At 45.7% G+C, this 23,457-nt stretch overlaps 1 protein-coding gene across 1 annotated transcript in view; it reads left to right on the forward strand.

Moving 5' to 3' along the window:
• MAOB (monoamine oxidase B) overlaps positions 1-23,457 on the forward strand; it is an 80,970-nt gene that overhangs the window by 46,653 nt on the left and 10,860 nt on the right. The window contains exons 6-11 of the mRNA XM_084843859.1: positions 8,551-8,692; positions 13,361-13,510; positions 14,476-14,635; positions 16,295-16,391; positions 17,617-17,670; positions 22,531-22,588. Of these exons, the coding sequence (XP_084699985.1) occupies positions 8,551-8,692; positions 13,361-13,510; positions 14,476-14,635; positions 16,295-16,391; positions 17,617-17,670; positions 22,531-22,588 (661 nt within the window). The remainder of the gene's footprint in view (positions 1-8,550; positions 8,693-13,360; positions 13,511-14,475; positions 14,636-16,294; positions 16,392-17,616; positions 17,671-22,530; positions 22,589-23,457) is intronic.

Below are 23,457 nucleotides of genomic sequence, written 5' to 3' on the forward strand. Positions count from 1 at the left end.
TTGAATGAGTTCAAATCTCCAGGGCCAGATGAACTGCATCCTAGAGTAATAAAAGAACTGGCAGAAGAACTCTCAGAACCGCTGTCTATTCTCTTTGAGAAATCATGGAGGACGGGGGAAGAGCCAGATGACTGGAGGAGGGCTAACATTGTCCCTATCTTCAAAAAGGGTAAAAAGGAGGAACCTGGGAACTACAGACCAGTCAGTCTGACATCAATCCCTGGTAAAATTGTGGAGCAGATGATAAACGAATCCATCTGGAAGCACCTTGACAACAATGCCATGATTACTTGAAACCAACATGGATTTGTCAAAAACAAGTCCTGCCAGACAAATCTGATCTCATGTTTTGATCAAGTAACCTCCCTTGTGGACCGTGGGAATGCTGTAGACATCATATACCTCGACTTCAGCAAAGCTTTCGACAAAGTGCCCCATGATCTCCTGATGAGCAAACTAGCTCAAAGTGGGCTAGATGAAACAACGATCCGGTGGATCCACAGTTGGCTACAGAATCGGACTCAAAGAGTGCTTATCAATGGGACCTTCTCAAACTGGGGAGAGATAATGAGTGGGGTACCGCAGGGCTCAGTCCTGGGCCCAGTGCTCTTCAACATTTTTATTAATGACTTGGAGGAGGAGGTGCAGGGAATGCTGATCACATTTGCGGATGACACAAAATTGGGCGGGATAGCTAATACTTTGGAAGACAGAAACAAAATTCAAAGTGATCTGGATAGACTGGAGTGCTGGGCAGAAAACAAAAGAATGACATTTAATAGGGATAAATGCCAAGTTCTGCACCTAGGAAAAAGAAACCAAATGCACAGTTACAAGATGGGGGATACGTGGCTCAACCACACTACAAGCGAGAAGGATCTTGGAATTGTTGTCAATCACAAGCGGAAAATGAGCCAACAATGTGATGTGGCTGCAAAAAAGGCCAATGCTCTTTTGGGCTGCATTAATAGAAGCATAGCTTCCAAATCCCGGGAAGTACTAGTTCCCCTCTACTCAGCACTGGTTAGGCCTCATCTGGAGTACTGTGTCCAGTTCTGGGCACCACACTTTAAGAAGGATGCAGACAAACTGGAGAGGGTTCAGAGGAGGGCAACAAAGACGATCAGGGGACTGGAAACAAAGCCCTATGAAGAGAGACTGAAAGAACTGGGCCTGTTTAGCCTTGAGAAGAGAAGTCTGAGGGGAGATATGATAGCGCTGTTCAAGTACTTGAAAGGTTGTCACAGAGAGGAAGGCCAGGATCTCTTCTTGATCATCCCAGAGTGCAGGACATGGAATAATGGGCTCAAGTTACAGGAAGCCAGATTCTGGATGAACATCAGGAAAAACTTCCTGACTGTAAGAGCAATACGACAATGGAACCAATTCCCTGGGGAGGTGGTGGGCTCTCCCACACTGGAGGCCTTCAAGACGAGGCTGGACAGCCATCAGGGATGCTCTGACTTGGATTCCTGCATTGAGCAGGGGGTTGGACTCGATGGCCTTGTAGGCCCCTTCCAACCCTACTATTCTATGATTCTATGATTCTATAAGTGTGGGCTTCTGAACAAAAAGAGCAACAGAAACAGTCAACTGGGAAAGCTTCATGAAAGCTTGTGCGGAAGCCCAGTTGTATCGCCTCTCAAATCAAGATCAAATTCAGGGTGGCTGGAAGGTAGATCTAGATGGAGGCAGTACTACAAAACACACCCTGGGCAGTCTACCTGTGCTAAACACATTGCACTAGCAAAATGATTGCTAGTGCAACTCTGGGAACTAGCGCTTCCAGAATGGGACAAGTCGGTGGCGTCCACTTCTGCTGACCGGCCCCTTTCTGGAAGCTCTCAGTTTTGAGCTAGTTTCCAGTTGCACTAGCAGGCACTAGCTCCCTGTTTTGCTAGCGTTCATTTCTGCTAGCACCACAGCAGCATTGGATACTATCCCTAGAAAGCCCCATGTGACTCACAAGCAGTTTTAGGACTTTGGAGTTGGTGTACATCCACAGTATTCCTCTGCTTTGGAATTTGATCTAGATCAGCCTTCCGCCAACCTGGGGCCCTCCAGATATCTTAGACTACACCTCCCATTATCCATAGCCTGCAAGACAATGGATTTGTTGGCTGGGAGTGATGGGAATTGAAGTCCAACACATCCAAAGGACACCAGGGTGGGGGACACTGGTCTACACAGAATGAGTTGAATTGGCAGGTTCCTCAACAGGCTGAGCCCTGTTCCAAATTAAGCGCTGGCAAAGGCTTTCAGATGACTAGAGCCCCATCTCTCGTTCTGTCTCTCCATTTGAAAATCACCCACTGTGCATGTTTCATGCACTTTTGATCTGACTTTGTGACCAACATTTATGTTGTGTGTGTTTTTGAAACGGCCTCTTTTCCCTAGGATGCAATGGAGCAGAAGGGGAATCTCCATTTTCTCTTCAATTCTGCTGACAAATAGAACAAATTGACCCTTGTCTGGTATTGCATGCTGAAATGTTGTCCTGTGTGGCTGAAAATGCATGATGTATTAGACTCCTAGTCAGATTTGGCAAGCTGAAATGCAGCAGAAGAATTATGTCAGAAAGCTGTGTAGATTCCATGGTTTCATGTAAACTGCACATATTTCAAACGATTAATCATTCAAGGGCCACACAGAGAAAGAGATCAATTTCCCTGTCCAGTTCATTCCAAAGGCAGGGAGTTAAAAACTTCTAGAGGCACAGAGTTCATGGACTCTAGCATTGCATGGATGTATTAATGTTTTGGACTGACTGAAGAGAGCTGATTGATTTAGGACATAAACCACAGAGCTGCATGGGATGCACATTGTGCTCAGAGGTGCTTTTGTGACCCCACTTCTGAAATATTCAACAGGCCAGTTTGAAAACTTGGGAGAGATTTTGGCAGGATCTTCCAACACAGTGCAGGGAGCTGTGACTGGACAAAACCAGGGCAGCTCCTATATGGGTGCAGACTTAGTTGTGCACTGCTTAAGCGGCTTTCTGTAGCCTGGCCTATTTTTTTCTCTCCAAAATGATACTGTTGGAGAGCATTCCTAGTCTCCTTTCAATTTCTCAAAGAAAAATACTACTAAATGTTATCAAAATACAGACAAGGGAAACATTTTAACTCCAGTCCATTGCTTCCATCTATGGTTGTCTCTCAGCAAAACATGGATCTGTATGCACAGAAATGTTTAATTGGCTCCTTCGCTTACCAAATAGCAGAGAAAGAAGTAGGCACTGTATGTGCAAATCAGCGAAACCCAAGCTTGTTGAGGATCTTTGAATTCTATTTCGAAACTTGTTCTGACTCATGTTCAGAACAGATTGTGAGCTTCAGGCAGTGTCCAGTACTGCCACTGTGCTCTCACTGGCTCCCTTGCACTTGTGGGACCCACTATTTGCACTACATGAACTAATGCTTCTGACAGTAATCCTGGAAATGAGTGGAAACACTCATTTCTGGAACAGGACAGGTCAGCAGATCTCCCTTCTGCAAGCTCCACTGAGCTGGAGGATGGAGGAGAAGGCTATCAATGGCTGCTAGTCCTGATGCCTCTATGCTACCTCCTGTATCAGAGGCAGTAAGCCTATGTACACCAGTTACTAGGGAACATGGGTGGGAGGGTGCTGTTGCACTCATATCCTGCTTGTGGGTTTCCTGTCAGCAGCTGGTTGGCCACCGGGTGACCAGAATGCTGGACTAGATGGACCCTTGGTCGATCCAGCATGGCTCTTCTTGTGTTCTTATGACCTGTCCCATTCCAGAAATGAGCATTTCACTCATTTCTGTTTGCTGCAGGATGTCGGGACACCCCACTTGGATTTTTGTGCAAAAAACAAAGAAGCAATGTGCATGTCAGTGCACACTGAAAAGTACACATTTTCCCCCATTGAAAGCATGGTTGTGCACAACTTTCAAAATTACACATTTTTTCATGCATATTTTTCTAATATTTTTCTTTGATCTGCAAATTGCCTCGCAAGCTTGGAAATGTATGGACGTTGACTACAGATTGTGTTAGAGTATGGGAATTGTGAACTGGGTAAATTCTGGTCTAAAGTGAATTGAAACACATCTCTCATGCATCCCTAGAAAAAAAAAAATCTATCCTGGACCACTTTTATCACTTATTTATTGGTGTGATCAAGGCACCTCAAGAAGGTGATGAATAGCAGTTGAGATACATGACTGCTAAACTATTATATTTATTTTTATTTATTTCATTCCTATACTGCCCAATAGCCAAAGCTCTCTCTGTAGCTATTTAATCAGTACTGCACACAGCTGCAGTGTTGCTTTCTCAGCAATTGACCATTTTGAAATATTACTCTGCTGTCATAACACGCATGAAAAGTGATCAAAATGTCAGGCCTCCCCAGAGGCCAGCTCCATCCTTAAGCACAGTGTGCCCTTTCAGCTAGGAACAAATGGAAGATGTTGGTTTCTGGAAACAATTAAAGCACAAGAAAAAATATTGCCTGGATAATGTTTCCCTCCCCCCCCACTTATTTGATGTGTAATTGGCTCCCCCTGTTGACAAGACAATTAAGATTAAAGGATCTTTAAAAAATAGCCTATTTGTAATATAGAGAATATTTTCTGGATGGGAAATGGAATGGCAAATGAAACTGAAATGTTAAATTCGGCAGGGCTTGTACAGCGAAGCAAGGAATCTTTAACTGAAATCTACCATATTTATACATACTGACCATTTGTGTGAGCATGTGTATGCATGCCCAGGTGTACAATATGCAAACAGGCACCAAAGAGCTACTGGAAACTTAAAAATTGGCCCTGGCAACTGACACCCAATTTGCTGATGTCAATGTATTTGGGGACATTTCTCTTTAGTGAGAATGGTCCCCAAGGTGGTTCAAAAACAAAATATGTATATTAAAAAATCAGTACAATAAAACATCACAATTAAAAACAGCAAGTAAAAGCTGCAGATAAAACAAGTTAAATCTAAACTTAAAAAGTTGTTCTGTGTCAAACCTAGTCTCTACCTTGTCTTACATCCTTTCCCCATACAATTCTCTCTTTTGATACCCCTTATCTCTTTATAGTGATATTTATAGTGATACCTTAGGGAGCGCCTCCTCCCCTACGTCCCAGTCTGCCACCTAAGGTCCTCTGAGGGCTCTCTGCTGCGGCTGCCTAATGTGAGACTGGCAGCCACACGCAAGAGGACCTTTCCCTTTGCCACCCCTTGGCTGTGGAATGGCCTGCCGGCTGAAATGCGCCTGCTGACCTCGTTGAAGGTCTTTAAGCAGGCATTAAAGATGCTATTATTCCGGCAGGCCTTCCCTTTTTAGAACTCCCGTTCGTTCTGCTGACTTTTGTATACTGTTTTAAGTTTTAAGTTTTAAGTGAAGAAATCCGCCATGGACTCCAATGAGGCTGGATTTTTTGGAATCCGCCCCCCCCCGGAGTCCGTGGCGGAACGGACTACCCCCCCGCCACCCCTCCGAAATGCCCCCGGGATGGAACCTACCTGGCAGCAGCTGGTCCGGGTCGCTGTCTTCATTCCACAGCCATCCGCTGCCAGGCTGCAGAACAAAATGGCATCCGGCGTAGCAGACAACATTTGCGTCCCTGCCATTGAAACTGTAGCAAATTCTGAAAGTGATGGGAGTACCAGACCACCTTACCCGTCTCCTGAGAAACCTGTACGAGGGTCAAGAAGCAACAGTAAGAACCAGACATGGAACAACCGATTGGTTCAAAATTGGGAAAGGAGTACGACAAGGCTGCATATTGTCATCCTGCTTATTTAACTTATATGCAGAGTACATCATGAGAAATGCCGGGTTGGATGAATCACAGGTCGGAATTAAGATTGCCGGGAGAATTATCAACAACCTCCGATATGCAGACGATACCACCCTAATGGCAGAAAGCGAAGAGGATCTCAAGAGCCTCTTGTTGAGGGTGAAAGAGGAGAGTGCAAAAGCTGGTTTGAAACTCAACATTAAAAAAACTAAGATCATGTCATCTGGCCCTATCACTTCCTGGCATATAGAAGGGGAAGAAATGGAAGCAGTGACAGATTTTACTTTCTTGGGCTCCAAGATCACCGCAGACGGTGACTGTAGCCATGAAATTAAAAGACGCTTGCTCCTTGGGAGGAAAGCTATGGCCAACCTAGACAGCATAGTAAGAAGCAGAGACATCACCTTGCCAACAAAGGTCCGTCTAATCAAAGCTATGGTTTTCCCAGTAGTAATGTATGGCTGTGAGAGCTGGACTATAAGGAAGGCTGAGCGCCGAAGAATTGATGCTTTCGAACTGTGGTGCCGGAGAAGACTCTTAGGAGTCCCCTGGACTGCAAGGAGGTCAAATCAGTCCATCCTAAAGGAAATCAACCCTGAGTGCTCATTGGAAGGACAGATAATGAAGCTGAAGCTCCAATATTTTGGCCACCTAATGCGAAGAGAAAACTCCCTGGAAAAGACCTTGATGCTGGGAAAGACTGAAGGCAAAAGGAGAAGGGGACGGCAGAGGATGAGATGGCTAGATAGCATCACGGATGCAATGAATATGAACTTGAGCACGCTCCGGGAGAGAGCGCAGGACAGGAAGGCCTGGCGTGCTATGGTCCATGGGGTCACGAAGAGTCGGACACGACTGAACGACTGAACAACAACATTGGCCATGATTGGCTACGTGAATATTTACGTAGCCAATCATGGCCAATGGCAGGAATGCAAAAGGTGTCCCCTACACCGGACGCCATTTGCGTCACACAGACTGGCTGTGGCCGGAAGTCCGGCAACAGCCGGAGGCGGCCAGCGGCTCTGTGGACTCCCCGCGGAGTGGAGCCGGCTGGGGAGGATCGCCTCCCCCCGCCTGCGGACCCCCCCCATGGACCCCAGGTAAGGGGATCCATACATCCCTAGTTTTAAACAGTGTTGTTTCAAGCTGTGTTTTATTACTGGAGGTTTTTTTTAATTGTTTTTAGTTCAAAGTTGTTTAAGTTATATATTGTTGTATATATTGTCGATATGTTTTATGTAAATGGTTTTTAAACTTTGTATATTGTATTTTAATGTTTTAACTTTTGTAAACTGCCCAGAGAGCTTCAGCTATGGGGCCGTATAGAAATGTAATTTAAAAAAAATAAGTATTTTAGTTATATAATTACACTATATATATGAATAGTGGTATAGAAATGTCCCAAATAAATTTTTCAGGAGCATTAGAAGAGCCATGCTGGATCAGACCAAAGGCTGATCTAGTCCAGTGATCTGTTCCCACAGTGGCCAGTCAGATGCTGGTCAGATGCCGCTGGGAAGCCCACAAGCAGGGCATGAACACAACAGCAACCTCTTGCTTGTCCCAGCACCTGGTACCAGCAGGCATATTGCCTCCCATGCTGGAGGTGATATATAGCCATCCTGACTAGTAACCATGGATAGCCTTACTCTCCATGAAATTGTGTGCTAGGTGCCAGTCCCAATTCTCAAGTTTCCACTGAGTGCCTGTTTGTGGCATGCATCACACACACACACACACACACACACACACATCTACAACTTTGCTGTTTTTACACACTGGCCCCTGTCTTTCACCTCCATTCCTCTTCTCATTTCCACTCAGTCTGTGCCTTCAAAGCCTCCAAGATGAGAAATAGCTAGTGGGGCAAAATCTAGAGGGTAAAAACAGCTTCTCTCTCTCTCTCTCTCTCTCTTTCACACACACACCATCTCACTCACGCGTCGTGTCTCGTCTCATTTTTGTCCCATCACATTCCCTTGAATCAGGACTGAATTTGAAACAGAACTGTCTAGGACATTTTTCCAGAACAAAGCTCTTACAAAGCTAATAGTAGAGTAACGGTACTAACAAGAGTGGCTGTGAGCATAAGCAGAGTGCCTTTCTCTCACCACTGTGTAACTGTAACCAGCACTCCCTTATTGAAAGAAGGGCTTCCAGGTCAGAGGCTGTAATTGCCAGTTAGGCTTGAACCCTGGTGACACCTCTCAGTGAAACACTGCCTTAGAGGAGGAGGCAGGGGGAGAGATCAGAGTGCACTAGCAAGAACAGGATCCTTTCTATTAGTAGCGCTGTCTGGTCTCCCTCCTTCCAAGGGTGGCCAGTCAAAGCCCCCGCCCCCCAATATGCTTTTTGTCAAAGTTCTTTCCCCAACAAAGGGGAAAGTGTTCAGGGACATTTGAGGGAGGGGACACTATAACCACTACACTAGCCCTCATTCTTTAGTAGAAAGATGATAAGCAAAAGTGCAGCATGAAACCTGGACCATTCAGTTTCAAAAGAAGAGGACAGAATCTTGAACACTGGCTTTTCAAAGACCTGTGAAGACCAGGAGTCTGTCGCAGAATGTATGTTTTTCAGTTACTTTCATAACCTGTCTTGGTGGTAGTGATGGGAACAAGTAATTTTTGATTGGCTGCAAGGTAAATAGCTACTTTTCACTTCAACAAGAGAAGGTTCCAAGGAACATGTTTTTTCTATCTTCTGGAGAACAAGGTAGGACAAGTAACATTATCCGACTTAAGGTTATTTCTCTATTTTGTTTTGCATGCAGTGCTGCCAAGCGGTTTGCCACTCTGTTTGTGAACGTTGATGTTACCTCTGAGCCACATGAGATCTCTGCTCTCTGGTTCCTGTGGTACGTTAAACAGTGTGGAGGGACAGCCAGGATATTTTCCACAACCAATGGAGGCCAGGTATAATAAGCCATCACTTTTTCTAGTCCTTTCTGTGTTTGACTACTATGGCAATCATGATGCAACCATTTCTCAGTTCTCAGGTACAGATACTGTCAGAAACACAGTATAGAATTTTCTCACAATGCACCAGATGGGAATTTAATGCATTTTGATTTTTTTTTTTTTTTAAAACTAAACAGTTGTTATTGGTATCATTTTCTGAATCCTGTGCACCTAGACAGTTACTGAAGGTCTGTAGCTCAGTGGTAGACCACATGTTTTGCATGCAAAAGGGCCCAGGATCAAGCCCTGGCATCTTCAGGTAGGGCTGGGAAAGACTCATCTGAAACACCAGAGAGCTACTACCAGTCAGTGTAAACCAGTGCAGAGCCAGAATTGGTACAGGGGCCAAATTGCCCTCTCCCCACTAAGCTTTCCACATGTTGGATGAGTTCAGTGGGTGTGGCTGGGCCAGATGACATCAGTGGCCATGGCCTGCAGACCAGATGTTCCACATTTCTGTTGTAGACAATACTGAGCAATATGGACCAATGGTTTGACTCAGTATAAACCTACCCATGTTCCTAGTGTTCAGTTTCATTCATTCATTCATTCATTCATTCATTCATAGCAGCCCTTCATCCTCGTGGATATCAGGGTGGTCTAGAAGACTGATAAAATTTTCCATGCAAATAAAATAAAAACAATAAAACCACATCATTATAATATCACAAAGTATGGCACCATAATAATAATACACAGCTAAATCAACCCGTTAAAATGCCTGGATAAACAAATGGACTGTAGTCCATGAATGCTTATGCCATAGTAAATTTATTAGTCTTTAAGGTGCCACAAGACTCTGTTGTTTGGGGCAAAAATGGTCTTGAGCTGGTGCAGAAAAAGTTGCAATGTTAGTGTCAGTCAATACTCTTCCGTAGGGAGGGCATGCCATAATTGGGCCACCACAATAGGGAAGGCTCCTGTAGGGTCCTGAGGGCTTTTTTTTTTTTTTAGTACCTCACAATCCTGCTTCTAGTCACCACTTGTGGGGTTTCCTTTACCCAAGGGGGGGGAGGAGTCTCTTTCCCTCAGTGCCTATGCTCCTGCACTGGCGAGGTTCTCCCCCAAATCCTTCTTTTCCACACACCCCTGGGTGAATACAGAACCCCTTGTCACCGGGTCTGCCTTTCCTGGTCACCAGGTCAGGTGCTTTGGTCAGTGTCTCCCCTCACCTGCCACCTTTAGGCTCTCACCCACAACCCCCTGTTGGTGTCTTGTGATGCTTCACCACTCTCTCAATTGCTGCCACCAAAAACCCTTTTAGAGCTGCTTTCTTCCTTTTGGTAGCACAGACCAAGCAGCCAGCCCATGGGGGTTATTCCACGAAACCCTTCCTAACAACTGCAAAGGAAACCGCCTTTTAAAATTGGGAACAAAGAAGGTTTATTTGGTACAACAGGATTGGAAATAGGAAGTGAGTTGGGATGAGAAAAGGATATCAGGAATGATGATTAAAATAAGGCAAGACTAAAACTCCACAGTATAACTCTTGCTTTTAGTTCTGTATTCAAAACCCTTTACATCCTCTCTCACGCTGTCTGACACACTCTAACCCACAGACTATCTCATTAGATGTTCCCACTGTTATCTCCGAATCTAATCCCAGACTTATCTAGCTCACAGAAGCAATTACTCCACTTTCTCTGCACAAGCTCTCCTCCAGTCACGGCATTCCATCCTCACCCAGCCACTGCCCCTTTCTCCCGCTTGCCAGACCGTCATTCTTGCCCACACTCTGCCAAACCCCGCCTCACACCCGCCTGTCAATCACTGCAGATACATACCAGCCACCATACACGTATTCAAACCTTTACTATTTACGTATTGTACGTTTGCAATCGCCACAGCTCTGAGCTCCATTGCCACACAGTGTACCTGAGGTACTCAGAGAAGAGCCTCCTCAGACAATCTTAGAGCATGGGCAGGAGATATTTGCATCCTGACCTGCTTAGGGCATTAAACGTAAGCACCAGCAGCGCCTTGAATTGGGCTTAGAGGTGAACATGCAGCCACTGCAGCTCCTTGAGAATTGGTGTAATATGATTCTGCTGGGCTGTACTAGTTACAGTTCTGGCCAACACATTCTATACTAGCTGAAGCTTCTGGTGTCCTTAAGTACAATCCAAACATTCAGCACATTACAGTGATCCAGTCAGGAGGTTACTAGAGCATGAACTGCTGTGGCCAGACTGTCCCTATCCAGTAATGGTGATGCCTCTCCTAAGGCTTACTTACTGGCAGTAAGATCTTTGAGCTAAAATATGCTGGCATTTTTTGTATTTTTGGCCCTGCCGCTTTTGCCTTTGGTCCTGCCCATCACTGGAATGTAGTCCCCACGCACTTCCCCCAAATTGAATTAGGCCCTCAGGCTGAAAGAGATTCCCTCCCCTTGCTATAGGTAAGCTGATCTAGTAGATACCATAAAGGGGTCTCCAACCTTTCTGGGCCTGTGAACCGATTTGGCAATTTGAGAAACTGTCCTGGGTACCATCACCACCACATCGCTGCCATGGGAGGTGTGGCTAGTCCCAAAGGACAAGGAACCTGCCTGAAAGGCTGAGTACAAGGCAGAGGTGCGGTTTGAGCCCCAACATATGAATCCACAGTTTTCTGTGTCAAGAGAAACCTATTTCTCAGAATATGAACTTTTTCTCTCTCTCTTCACCCTCTACCTATCAGGAGCACCCCTGCGGCCTTCTGAAATCCTCAAGTAGCCAGAATCAACACACAGATGATAGGGCTCTTTTCCAAGGCTTTATCTCCATTCAGCCTAATGAAGCTTACAGATGCTAATTGCATGAGCCTAATGAGGGAAACTTTACAGAGCTGCCTAACAGAGGTTGCTAGCCTTAGTGAAATCAGTTGATCTCCATTTGGAGGACAGAGGTGGGAAACCTCTGGATTTAAAGGCTAGGAGGCGAAAGTCTGCCCCTTTCCCATGGGGCATCAGGGCGCAGCTGTTGACATCGTGCCAACTGGGCTGAGCGCCTCCTCTCGGCACCCTCCTTCTCCCACTTGTCCCTTCACTGGCGCCTAGTGTCCCAAAGCTCCAGTTGTCCCTCCCCTTGCCTGTCAGAGTCGCTACCACTCTCATGATTGTGAGCAGGGAGGGACTCTCCCTCTGGCAGCACCTCTGAACAGCGCACGGGTTCCTCTCCCACAGTTTCTATCTCTTCCTCAGAATCAGAACTTCTTTGGGGCTCTATGGGCTCCGATCCAACCCTAACACTACCTCCCAGTCAACCCATTCCCCCTCCACCATCTCTTTTTCTCTCAACTGTTCTCACCACCCATACACGCTGCTCTGTCTGTCTGTCTGTCTCATACACACACACACTCTTATGACTCTCCCTTCTTCTCACTGCAAGCACATGAAAAACCACATTCACTCTCTTTCAGGATCCCTCCAAGATCCCCCCTCTCTCTCCCTGGATCCCCCCTAAATCCTTTCTGTCTCCCTTTCTTTTTCACATACATGCAGCCCTCATCCATTCAGACATACAAATACTAACCCTCCCCAATGCCCCCCCCCCGGTTACTCCCAGCTGGCTCACCTAGGCCCTACTGGCTTTCTGGTGTTCTCCCAAACTCCCCACCCCACCCCCGAGCTTGCTCCCACTGGCTTCCCAGCCCCCTGCTAAGAAAAAGGGACCCTTCTTGCTGCTGGCTTATTGCTGCCCTCTTCATCTGCCCACTCTTTACCACCATCACCACCCCGACCACCCACACACACACTCCACTTAACAGACAGTAGCAGCAGGAGTCCCTTTTTCTTTTCACCTTCTTTTTCTTGGTGGCTGGGCATGCTGCAGAAGAAAGCATAAGCTTGCAGCCACGCACCATCTTCATTTCCTAAGGATGTCTCTGAGCCCCACATGCAGCCCAGAGGCATTCATGGGCTGAATGTGATCCCAGCTGCTGGCAAGAAAACTTGTTATTTTTTTTTAAACAGGGAGGGGTAGGGCACCTTGGTGGGTATTCAAGGAAGGTTTCTGGGGGTGCATTGGTGCCCGAGGGCACTATATTGCCTACCTCCAGATGGCATCAAAAGCCGCTGAAAGATCAGGGAGGATCAACAGGGTCACTCTCTCCCATCTCTCTCTTGACAGACATTACCTGTCAAGTAACCAAACCACACCTGAAGTCTTTGCTATGCAGGATGCTTTAACAGGAGATGCCTTTAACCAAACTGAACCAAAGACCTTCTGAATGCAAACTTTGTGCTTTACTGGTGAGCTTTGAGCACTTGCCATAGGCTTTATACTTAGTTGCCTCGCTTGTTTCTCACAGATTGCTACCATGGCTATGCCATCACAAGAAGTTACTCAGAACATAAGCATTACTTGTAGACATATACAGTATAAATCGCAGCAAAACTATAACCATTAAGCTACACTCTCTAAAGTGATGCCACTGAATCATTCCCTCAGGCAATGTATAAAAGGAAATGTATAGGGTATTTGGAAGTTCTGTTTCAATATAATACCTATGGCAAGTTCAACTAGAACTGAAAGATTTCAAAACATGAATTTTGTTGTAGGGCAATGTTTAATATGGATTTTATTTGAAGCCATCAATTTTCCCTTTTATGCTATGCTATAATCTTCTCTGTCTGTCTTCCAGGAGAGGAAGTTTGTTGGAGGTTCTGGGCAAATTTGTGAGAAGATTATGGAATACCTAGGAGATCTGGTTAAACTAGAGAAGCCAGTAATCTACATTGATCAGACAGGTGAAAATGTCGTAGTGGAGACATTGGACCATGAAACTTATGAGGTGATTTAAATCTTGGAATTCTAACATCTAGAGAGGTCTTCTTTGGTCATGTACAGGCAAGATATATAAAGGACATATTTACATGTTATTCTGTTGTTGTTTTTAAACCCACAGAAAACATTGGCTGCCCTTTGACATGTCAGCAACCCATGACTTGCCGTTATAAGCATGAGCAGTCAGGCCTCCATGCTTGCTCCTCCACTTCCCCCTCACCCTTGCTCTGCAGATGATACTAATTTGTTTCAACCCCACAAACTGTGGTTTGCACAAACCATAGTTTGCCTACAAAGCAGGATCTAAAACCAAGGTAAAATTAGAACATAAGAACAGCCCTGCTGGATCAGACCAAGGGTCCATCTAGTCCAGCATTCTGTTCACACAGTGGCCAACCAGCTGTTGACCAGGAACCCACAAGCAGGGTTGTGTTTTGGGATCTTGGTTTGTGGGATTTGCACAAGACATGGTTTGCCAGGTTTTGGCACAATGGCGAACAGGTTGCTGCAAACCAGGAATAGAAGCTTTGAATCTCCTTCATGCACAGAGAAAGGGGGAAGAGTGTGTGTGTGTGGCGGGGGGGGGGGTGAGCCCAGGGCTTGTGTCTGCTTATGCTTGTAATGGAAAGCCATGGTTTGCTGTTATATCTGAATGCAGTTGTTGATTTAGTGATGAATTCATGATATTATGCTTTCTTACTTTCTAACTATTTTTAATTATTTCTGTTGATGTTTGTGGCTGCAATCCTACTTCCCTGGGAGTAATCCCCATTGAATTCAATGGGACTTCTAGTTAGACATGTATAAGATTACACTGTTGGTTACTCACACATAGTTCGTAAGACACCTTGGGTTATTTAACTCATGTGAGTTAAATTTTCTGTCAAATATAACCGGAAGCCTCCTGTAACACAAGTATCTTAATGTATCCTGTGAAGATAGATTTTAATTTTCTTTGCATTTCTCTTCAAGGCCCAGTATGTTATCAGTGCTATCCCTCCAGCACTTAGTTTGAAGATTCACTTTAATCCACCTTTGCCTCCAATGAGAAATCAGTTGATCAACCGGATTCCTATGGGATCAGTCATCAAATGTATAGTATACTACAAGGAAGCATTCTGGAGGAAAAAAGGTATTGGATGTTATTTGAAGTGGTAAGGGAAAGTAGCAAGCTGGAGGATAATGTGTTTCAGTTTACAGTAATCCAGCAATCCACATTTATGAGCAATATCAAAATTTTAATAGGAATTTCAGAGTTTTCTAACAGCTTTTCCTAGTGTCTTCAAGGAGTGTGTGTGTGGGGGGGGGGTTAAGGATGGTTTCACCCTCACTGCTGCTTTTTACTGGTATAGTATTATTCAAAAATGTGTTAGTAAAAGCAAATACATTGAACCTTATCATGTATGTATCCATGTTAAACCAAGCCAAGATAAAGAACACCCATTAAAACAACAACGAGAGTACATCTAAAAGGCCTGAGACAAGAAAAAGGTATTTGCCTCATGCTGAAAAGACATCAGAGCCTCTCTGCGGAGGTTCTTCCCAAGATGGGATTATGCAAAAACCTGTGCAGATTCTCTGTACTTGTAAGTTTATCATGGAAGCCCATAACTGGGCACCCAGCCAAGAATTCCCACTTCCCCTAAAATAAAAGAAGTATGCTACTAGCTCACATGGTTGCAGAATACATTTTTTAAAGGATCTTAGATTAGGGATGTGCGAACCCATCCCTGTCTGGGTTTTCTGGGTGCCCGTCCAGCCCCTGCCCCCGCTTGCCGGTCCCCAGACCACACTCAAGCCCCTGACCATGCTCGGCGAGTGGCCTGCACTCACCCCAGCAACCTCACTGAGCTCTGCAGAAAAATGCACATTTTCACAAAATGTGCAGTTTCACGAATACGCAAATATACGCATTTTTATGATAGCCATTTTATTTTTCAAAAAATGGCAACTGCGGAGCTCAGCGAGGTTGCTGGGGTGAGTGCGGGCTGCTCGCCGAGCATGGGCAGGGGCTTGAGTGTGGTCTGGGGACCGGTGAGCGGGGGCAGGGGCTGGACGGGCACCCAGAAAACCCAGACAGGGATGGGTTCGCACATCCCTAATCTAAGATCCTTTAAAAAATTTATTCTGCAACCATGTGAGCTAGTAGCATACTTCTTTTCAAAAAAATGGCAACTGTGGAGCTTGACAAGGCTGCTGGGGTGAGTGTGGGCCATTCGCTGAGCATGGGCAGGGGATAAGCGGGGCCAGGGGCTCAGCAAGCGGGGCTAGGGAGTACAGGCAGGGGAGTTCCACTGGATTCCCAGATGGAATTGGGCACCCGCGCCTTCCCTTTCTTACATCAGACTCTTCTGAATGACTGAGACATGGTGTTGCTGGTGGGTGGCTGTTCAGGGCATTCTTATGGTCCTGTAGTGTCCTTAGTCCTGCAAAATCCTGTTGCTTTGCCTGTATATGGTTCTAGGTTCAGCTCCTGACAGAAAGGTGGGAACTACCTCTTTCTGGGACTCTGGCAAAGTGTGCTCTAAGGGCACTTTCAAAGAGTAGCCTCCTCCCAGCTATTCTAGGGCTCTTGTGGGTGTTATCCCCAGTGGCTGTGTCTCCCTGCAACATATAAATGGCTGCATACGCATCCCAATTAATCAATATACCTTTGTTGCCCCTGTTAATAAAGCACCTGGCAGGTATAGTTAGGAGGCACAAAGTATTCATTTGATGCTAATGAATCTATTCTAATAGTCATTACGATTATCTGGACTGCTGACATCTAGAGTCACTTTTCACTCCTCAGATTACTGTGGTACCATGATTATTGAAGATGAGGAAGCGGCTATTGGTTTGACATTAGATGACACCAAACCTGATGGAAGCTTTCCAGCCATAATTGGGTAAGGAACACCCAAACCCTGTCTTCTAAATCTTGTAAGAGAGAAAGAGAGAGAAGCAGAACCTAAATGTGAAGAAAACCTTATCTGTGTCTTGACTGAAGTATGTGCCATAACATTGGAGCATATTTCTTTTATGAGAAAAGCACCATAATATAAGACGATGGCCTTGTATTTCCTGTGTGGTATATAAAGTTGTCCATGAAGAAGAATCCTGATACATGAAGAGGCATTTATTGTTCACTCACAATGGTTTGCAGGTGCTTTACACAACATCACCATATGCCAGGGTCTCTCCTGTTCTTTGCAACCGTTGTCACCGGGGGTGGGGTGTTTGTTTGGGGAAAGTCTGGTACATCAGGGAATGGTGGAATGAAACTAGTGTAGTTGCGCAATTCTGCTATACCACAGCACCACCTAGAGTTTATGTAATGGAACATACAAACATGCAGATAAGGAAAAACCCAGGAAAAAACATGTGTAGAGGATCCGATCTTAATCTCACAAAGAATCCTGAAGCAGAAGCCACAGTGATGTGGCTGATTAAAAGCTTCATGTAGAAAAGCCCTCGGAGTGGGATTTATTTTGCCTCAACATAATATGTTTGGTATTTAATTTTACCTCTGTACCTTTGTACATATGTCATATAGTAGTACTGAAACAGGAACCATGAACCACTCATCCTTTTTTTTACATACCTTTGTGGTAATATGCAAAGGGGATGGGAAGTTTCATATTTCCCATGTGGCAGATGTGCAAGCTGCCTTAACCTGTACATAAGAATATAAGAGCTGTGGTGGATCAGACCAAAGGCCTACCTGCTTCAGCATTCTGCTCCCACAGAAACCAGCCAGGTGCCTCTAGGAAGTCCATAAGCAGAACATATGTGGAAAGCACTCTCCTGCTCATATTCCCCAGCAACTGGTATTGAGGTGTCATTGTGTTTTTCTGTGGGGAGATGCATGCTTTTCCCTTTCCACAGTGTTCTAGAAGTGCGGAAGGAAAAAAAACACCATGGCTATTCCATGCTTTGTGTTTCAATATTGCCATTTAATATGGGAAGATGCTGTCAAACAGTCTGAAAGTTTTGAATAAGCATTTTAGGGCATCATATTAAAATCCAATTGGTACCTTGTGGTCCCATTTTAAAATATATTTATGATGTGATAATATACTCTCTTCTATGTTTTTCTTAATTTATTCCTTTTCTTGTACTTTTAAATTTTAGTTTCATCCTTGCTCGGAAGTGTAGAAGATTGACTCATCTCACTAAAGAGGAAAGGTATGAACAATAAACCACTGGGTCAGTGGATCTTGGAGTTCCAATACAAACAAAACAAAACAAAAAACAAAATAGATTCCATAAGCCTGAAGTCCGCTCACTCCTGGATTAGAAAGTGTGAGAGTGCCATTGAACTGATGATACATTCTAGCCAGGGTAGGTTTTATACTCAAATTAGAGAAGGGAAATGCAAAACACCCTTCTGGTGCCATAGTGTTTATTGAAGACATCCTTCAAACTTTTAAAAGACATGATTACATTATGAGTCCCAAGCTGGCATTATTCAATAAAAAAATTAATATACATTCCTCAATTGCATTTATGCTTTAGGGTAGGGAATAACTTCAGTTATGATGATATTCAAATTACTTGCTTTGGTGTAGTGGCAGTTAGGAATGTCGGAGAAATCTGCAATGGAACCAGATGGCTTCAGACTTTCATGAATCTGACCTGCAGTTTCCACAGTGGGCCGGGTTTTCCCTGTCAGGCAGATTCTAAGGAAAGGTTTTCTAACTTTCCACAATTTTGTGCAAATTTTGTTGTAGAAAAATAGGCAAACCCTCCCCCCCACACACACACACATAACCTGGCCCAAAATGTGCATTTCCCCCATAAGCTAAAACGTGAAAATGTGCATTTGGGGGGAATGTGTACATTTTCACATGTGCGAATTTGCTTAACTGCATATTTGTGCGAATACGAATTTGCACAAATTTGGTAACAAAAAAATCCGATTCCGTTGATGGATGGACGATGGAATGAAAGGCGCCTGACAATATGTGACACAGAGACAGAATGTATTTTACACAATTCATACATCTCTAGTGGCACCACAGGCAGTGAGATAACTTCGGCTATTGGGTGGCATAGAAATACATACATACATAATTTCAATATAAGTAGCATGAACATTTCAGATTAGATGACTTTATATTTCATTTGGTGGGAAAGGTGTCTAAAAAATCTATGTTTATGTAACTGTGCTAATTTCTTGGTGGCTACGGCATTTAGCATTTTGGACTGCCATAAATGCCACACTATATTAGTTGTCAGTGTGCTGTTAAACACCTGTGCCCCTTCAGTAACCCTTGTTGCTGTGAAGTGAATGGATGTCAAAGTTATTTATAGGGGAGCACCATAAATGGACAGAGCTGTTTATCAGTTGGTGAAAATATATCTGACTCTAAAAATGCCTCCTGGCTTTAAAATATTAACACATAAAACTATGATGTAGAACATTTGCCTGACTGCCAAGTTTAAATTGTTTAGTTTGGTGCATAATTAATGACCCTACTGGGAGTTATATCGATATAGCAATCCATATTAGTGTAATACCTTTATTCAGGCAACCAAAAAATCACAAAACAATATTCAAGTTTTCGGAGTCTCCAGATCTCTTCATAAGGCAAGATGTTATAAAAAGCAGGTTGCAGGTGGAATAGGAAACGGGGGGAACCCTGACTTGATGGTGAAGTCACAGTGTCTGAATGTGCAGAGTCCCAAAATGGAATGGGGGAGAAGGTCATGTGATGGTTAGAGGAGGTCAGGCCCACAGGCAATGAGATGGTTACAGGTAGGGATGGCAGAGAATTCCGCCACAGATCTCGGTGAGGCCGAATGCCAGTGCATTCGGCCGCCCGAACTCTGTGGCAGAACGGCCTGCCCCCCCCGCCCCCCTGCGGATCCCCCCCCCGAGATGAGACTTACCTGGGGCGGATCTTCCGGGTGGCGGTGGCTCCAGCGACAGCTTTGGCGGCAGCTGGTCTTCCGACCAGCTGCCGCCGCCGCTGCCATTTCCAGTGTTGGGGGAAAAAAAAGACGTGATAGGCTACGTAAATCTTTACATAGCCTATCACGTCTGACTTCAAAAAACAAACGCGCGTATGCAAATGGTGGCGGCTACGGCCGCCGCCATTTGCGTTCCTTATTTTGGGCCATCTTAGTCTACGTAAATCTTTATGTAGACTAAGACGGCCCAAAATAAGGAACGCAAATGGTGGCGGCCGTAGCTGCCGCCATTTGCGTACGCGCGTTTGTTTTTTTAAAAAAGTCAGACGTGATAGGCTACGTAAAGATTTACGTAGCCTATCATGGCTGACTACAGGGATGCAAATGGCGGCGGCTACGGCCACCGCCATTTGTGTCACTGCTAGCCAGCGGCCGGATGTCTGGCTGCTGGCGGAGCCAGCTGTCGGCTCCACGGAATCCCCGCGGAGCAGAGCCGGCCGGCGAGGATTCCAGGGGGAGGGACAGAGCGCCTCCCCCCCCAGCGGAACCCAGCGGAGCCAGGTAAGGGCAATTTTGTACATCCCTAGTTACAGGTAGGACCGGCAGTGGTCCAAAGGGTTGTGAGGAGCAAGAAAGGGGGAAAAGTTGGATCCTCCATTTCTGAAAATAGAAAATCTAGCTGTTCTCAGAAGTGTTTTCCATCCTTGTCAAAGCACATGGGCTCCTTTTACTGTGGGACCACACAGACAAATAGGCAGTCTTTATATTAACAAAGCAGGAGATAATTTTAGATACTGTTTTAGGTAAAAATAAGTAAATCATATATCATTGATATATGCAATGCAATATATGTGGACAGAGATAGTCATTTGTAGGAGGGTGTGTGTGGCTTCATCCCTGCCCCCCCCCGCAAACAGATGGTTAACACAATGCACCTCAAAGTGGGCTCCTTTTTTAGCACCCTTTGGTGCATGGAGATCAATGTCCAGAACATCTGTCTGAATGTTAGGGATGTATGAAAGGCACTTACCTTTCGCAGATTATGTTGATGGGGGGGGAGGCGCTCCGTCCCTCCCCCCGGAATCCTGGACGGGGGGGAGGCGCTCCGTTCCTCCCCCCCCGGAATCCTGGCCGGCCGGCTGTGCTCCGCAGGGATTCTGCGGAGCTGCCAGCCGGCTCTGCCAGCAGCCGGTAGGAGTGGACGAAAGTAACTTACCTGTCCTCGAAGGACGTTCGCGGTGGGGGGGAGGCGCTTCGCTGGTCCCCCCACGAAGTTCAGGCCGGGGGGGGAGGCTTCCCGCCTCACCCCGGCCGAAATTCAGGCCGGGGAGGAGGCTTGCTGCCTCGCCCGGCCGCGAACGCGAAAGTTTAAAAAAAAACACACGCCCCCTGATAGGCTACGTGACGATTCACGTAGCCTATCACGGCTGACTTTGCAAATCTAGCCGTGATAGGCTACGTGAATCGTCACGTAGCCTATCAGGGGGCGTTTTTTTTTTTTCTTTCATTGCAATGGCGGCGGTGGCAGCCGGTCGAAAGACCGGCTGCTGCTCCCGCCCCGCTCGAACACCCGCCGAACCGCCAGCCGGACCTGCCACCGGGAGGGACATTCGGCGAAGATAAGTCCCGTCCCGGGGGTGTGTGGGGGGTGTGGGGGGGGGGTGCGGAGGATTTCTCCCCGAAACTTGTTCGGGGGGCCGAACACGTTGGCGCTCGGCCCCCCGAAGTTTCGGGGAGAAATTCTCCGCCAACCCTAGCAGCCGGACATCCGGCTGCTGGCTAGCAGGGACACAAATGGCGGCGGCCGTAGCTGCCACCGTTTGTGTCCCTGTAGTCAGCCGTGATAGGTTACGTAAATGTTTACGTAGCCTATCACGTCTTTTTTTTTAAAAAAAAAACTGGAAATGGCAGTGGCGGCGGCCGGTCGGAAGACCGGCCGCCGCCGCCGCCGGAGCCCCCGCCAGAGCCCCCGCCGGAGCCCCTGCCGGAGCCGCCACCACCAGGAAGATCCGCCCCAGGTAAGTCTCGTCCTGGGGGGGTGGGGGGGGGCAGACCGTTCCGCCACTGATTTCGGGGGGCCGAATGCGCTGGCATTCAGCCTCCCCGAGATCCGTGGCAGAATTCTCTGACATCCCTACTGAATGTTCAGACAGATTTTCAGGCAAGGATAATGCTTGTTGCATTGGGCTCACACTAAGAGTGCACAAGCAGTTTAAGAGATTAATTTGTGAAACTGGCTCATAGAAAGCACAAGGGATCAGGTGATGCAGAGCAGCCTATGATATGCATCTGGAACCCCTTTTTAAAACTGAAAATCCCATTGATCATCTATTGACAGGTAAGGGGAAGGTGGGAGGCAAATCCACATTTCCTCCTCTACACAGTCAAGGCCAGGTTTTCAGCTGTTTGCAAAGAGTTGCATGCCTGCAGCTCCAGCTGTTAGATCTGCATATGTAGGATCTGTTTACACTTGTGGTTCCCTTCCAAGTAGCAATGTGCCTGCAGTGTGTGTGTGTGTGTGTGTGTGTGTGTGTGTGTAGCCCTTAGCAGGTTTGTTTTTGTTGATTATGAGGGGTTTAGAAACTAGTTTCTAAAATACAGCACCAGTCCCTGTGAACACAAATCATCATCAAATCTGAGGGCCGAATTACACATAAATTGTGTAGCATGTAGCTTAGCCAGATAGTTTTCTTTACATTAGTATAACTGTGCGCAGCCTTGATTCAGACCTGAGCACACTGGGTTGGGGGGAGGTTTAGACCTGCCCGCCTCCTGGCCCATTTCTCTCTGAAAACTTTCTCCTCCATCCCACCAGTCAATAGAGGCTTTTTTTTCTCTTTTTTTCAACCTGCCTGCAGGGAGGGCAGGGGGGATTTCTGGGGAAAAGGGGTGAAGGTTTAATCCTCCCTTCCCAGTGCACTCTGGTCCTGATTTGAATTAGGATGGCACATAGTTACACTAAAGTAAAGAAAACTGTCAGGCTCAGCTACATGCAAAATAATTAATGTAACATATAGTTTGGCACTGAATCTTAAAAACTGATGTATTAAAATCCAAATTGAGAACAAACTATTTTTTTTTCTTGTAAAGTAAGTTCAGATTAGCAATATCTCTTTTATATTTCTCCCATAGGAAAACACGGATCTGTGAGCTCTATGCGAAGGTGTTGGGATTACAGGAAGCCTTATGTGTAAGAACGTAATTTCCATTATAGTATTTCATACTTTTCTTACAGAATAAGAGGATTCATAAAGGAATAGTTTTGTGACCTGTATATGAATTTCCAAAGTTTATTCCAAAATATAATGCAAAATATTAATAACAATTATTAATGACATTACCTATTAGATAGTTGGCTACATCTGCATGTTTATGTGTGAGCCAATAAATACTTATTAAACAAAGTTACAGACTATGGAAGAAAGCAACCTGTTTTACACCGTTGAACAAAGGGTTTCATTCTCCTGGCAATATGTAACATAGAATCATAGAATCATGGAATAGTAGGGTTGGAAGGGTCCATCGAGTCCAACCCCATGCTCAATGCAGGAATCTAAGTCAAAGCATCCCTGACAGATGGCTGTCCAGCTTCATCTTGAATGCCTCCAGTGTGGAAGAGCCCATTGCCTCCCTAGCTAATTGGTTCCATTGTCGTATTGCTCTAACAGTCAGGATGTTTTTCCTGATGTTCAGCCAGAATCTGGCTTCCTGTAACTTGAGCCCGTTATTCCATGTCCTGCACTCTGGGATGATCGAGAAGAGATACTGGCCTTCCTCTCCATGACAGCCTTTCAAGTACTTGACGAGTACTATCATATCTCCCCTCAGTCTTCTCTTCTCAAGGCTAAACATGCCCAGTTCTTTCAGTCTCTCTTCATAGGGCTTTGTTTCCCGTCCCCTGACCCATCCTTCAAAGATCTTCCCATCTTTGTTGCCCTCCTCTGAACCCCCTCCAGCTTGTCTGCATCCTTCTTAAAGTGTGGTGCCCAGAACTGGACACAGTACTCAGGATGAGGCCTAACCAGTGCCAAGTAGAGGGGAACTAGTACTTCACGGGAT

The sequence above is a fragment of the Heloderma suspectum genome, chromosome 3, assembly GCF_057233095.1.
Source record: "Heloderma suspectum isolate Gila_16-S chromosome 3, 16-S_ref, whole genome shotgun sequence".
Taxonomy (NCBI): Eukaryota; Metazoa; Chordata; class Lepidosauria; order Squamata; family Helodermatidae; genus Heloderma; species Heloderma suspectum.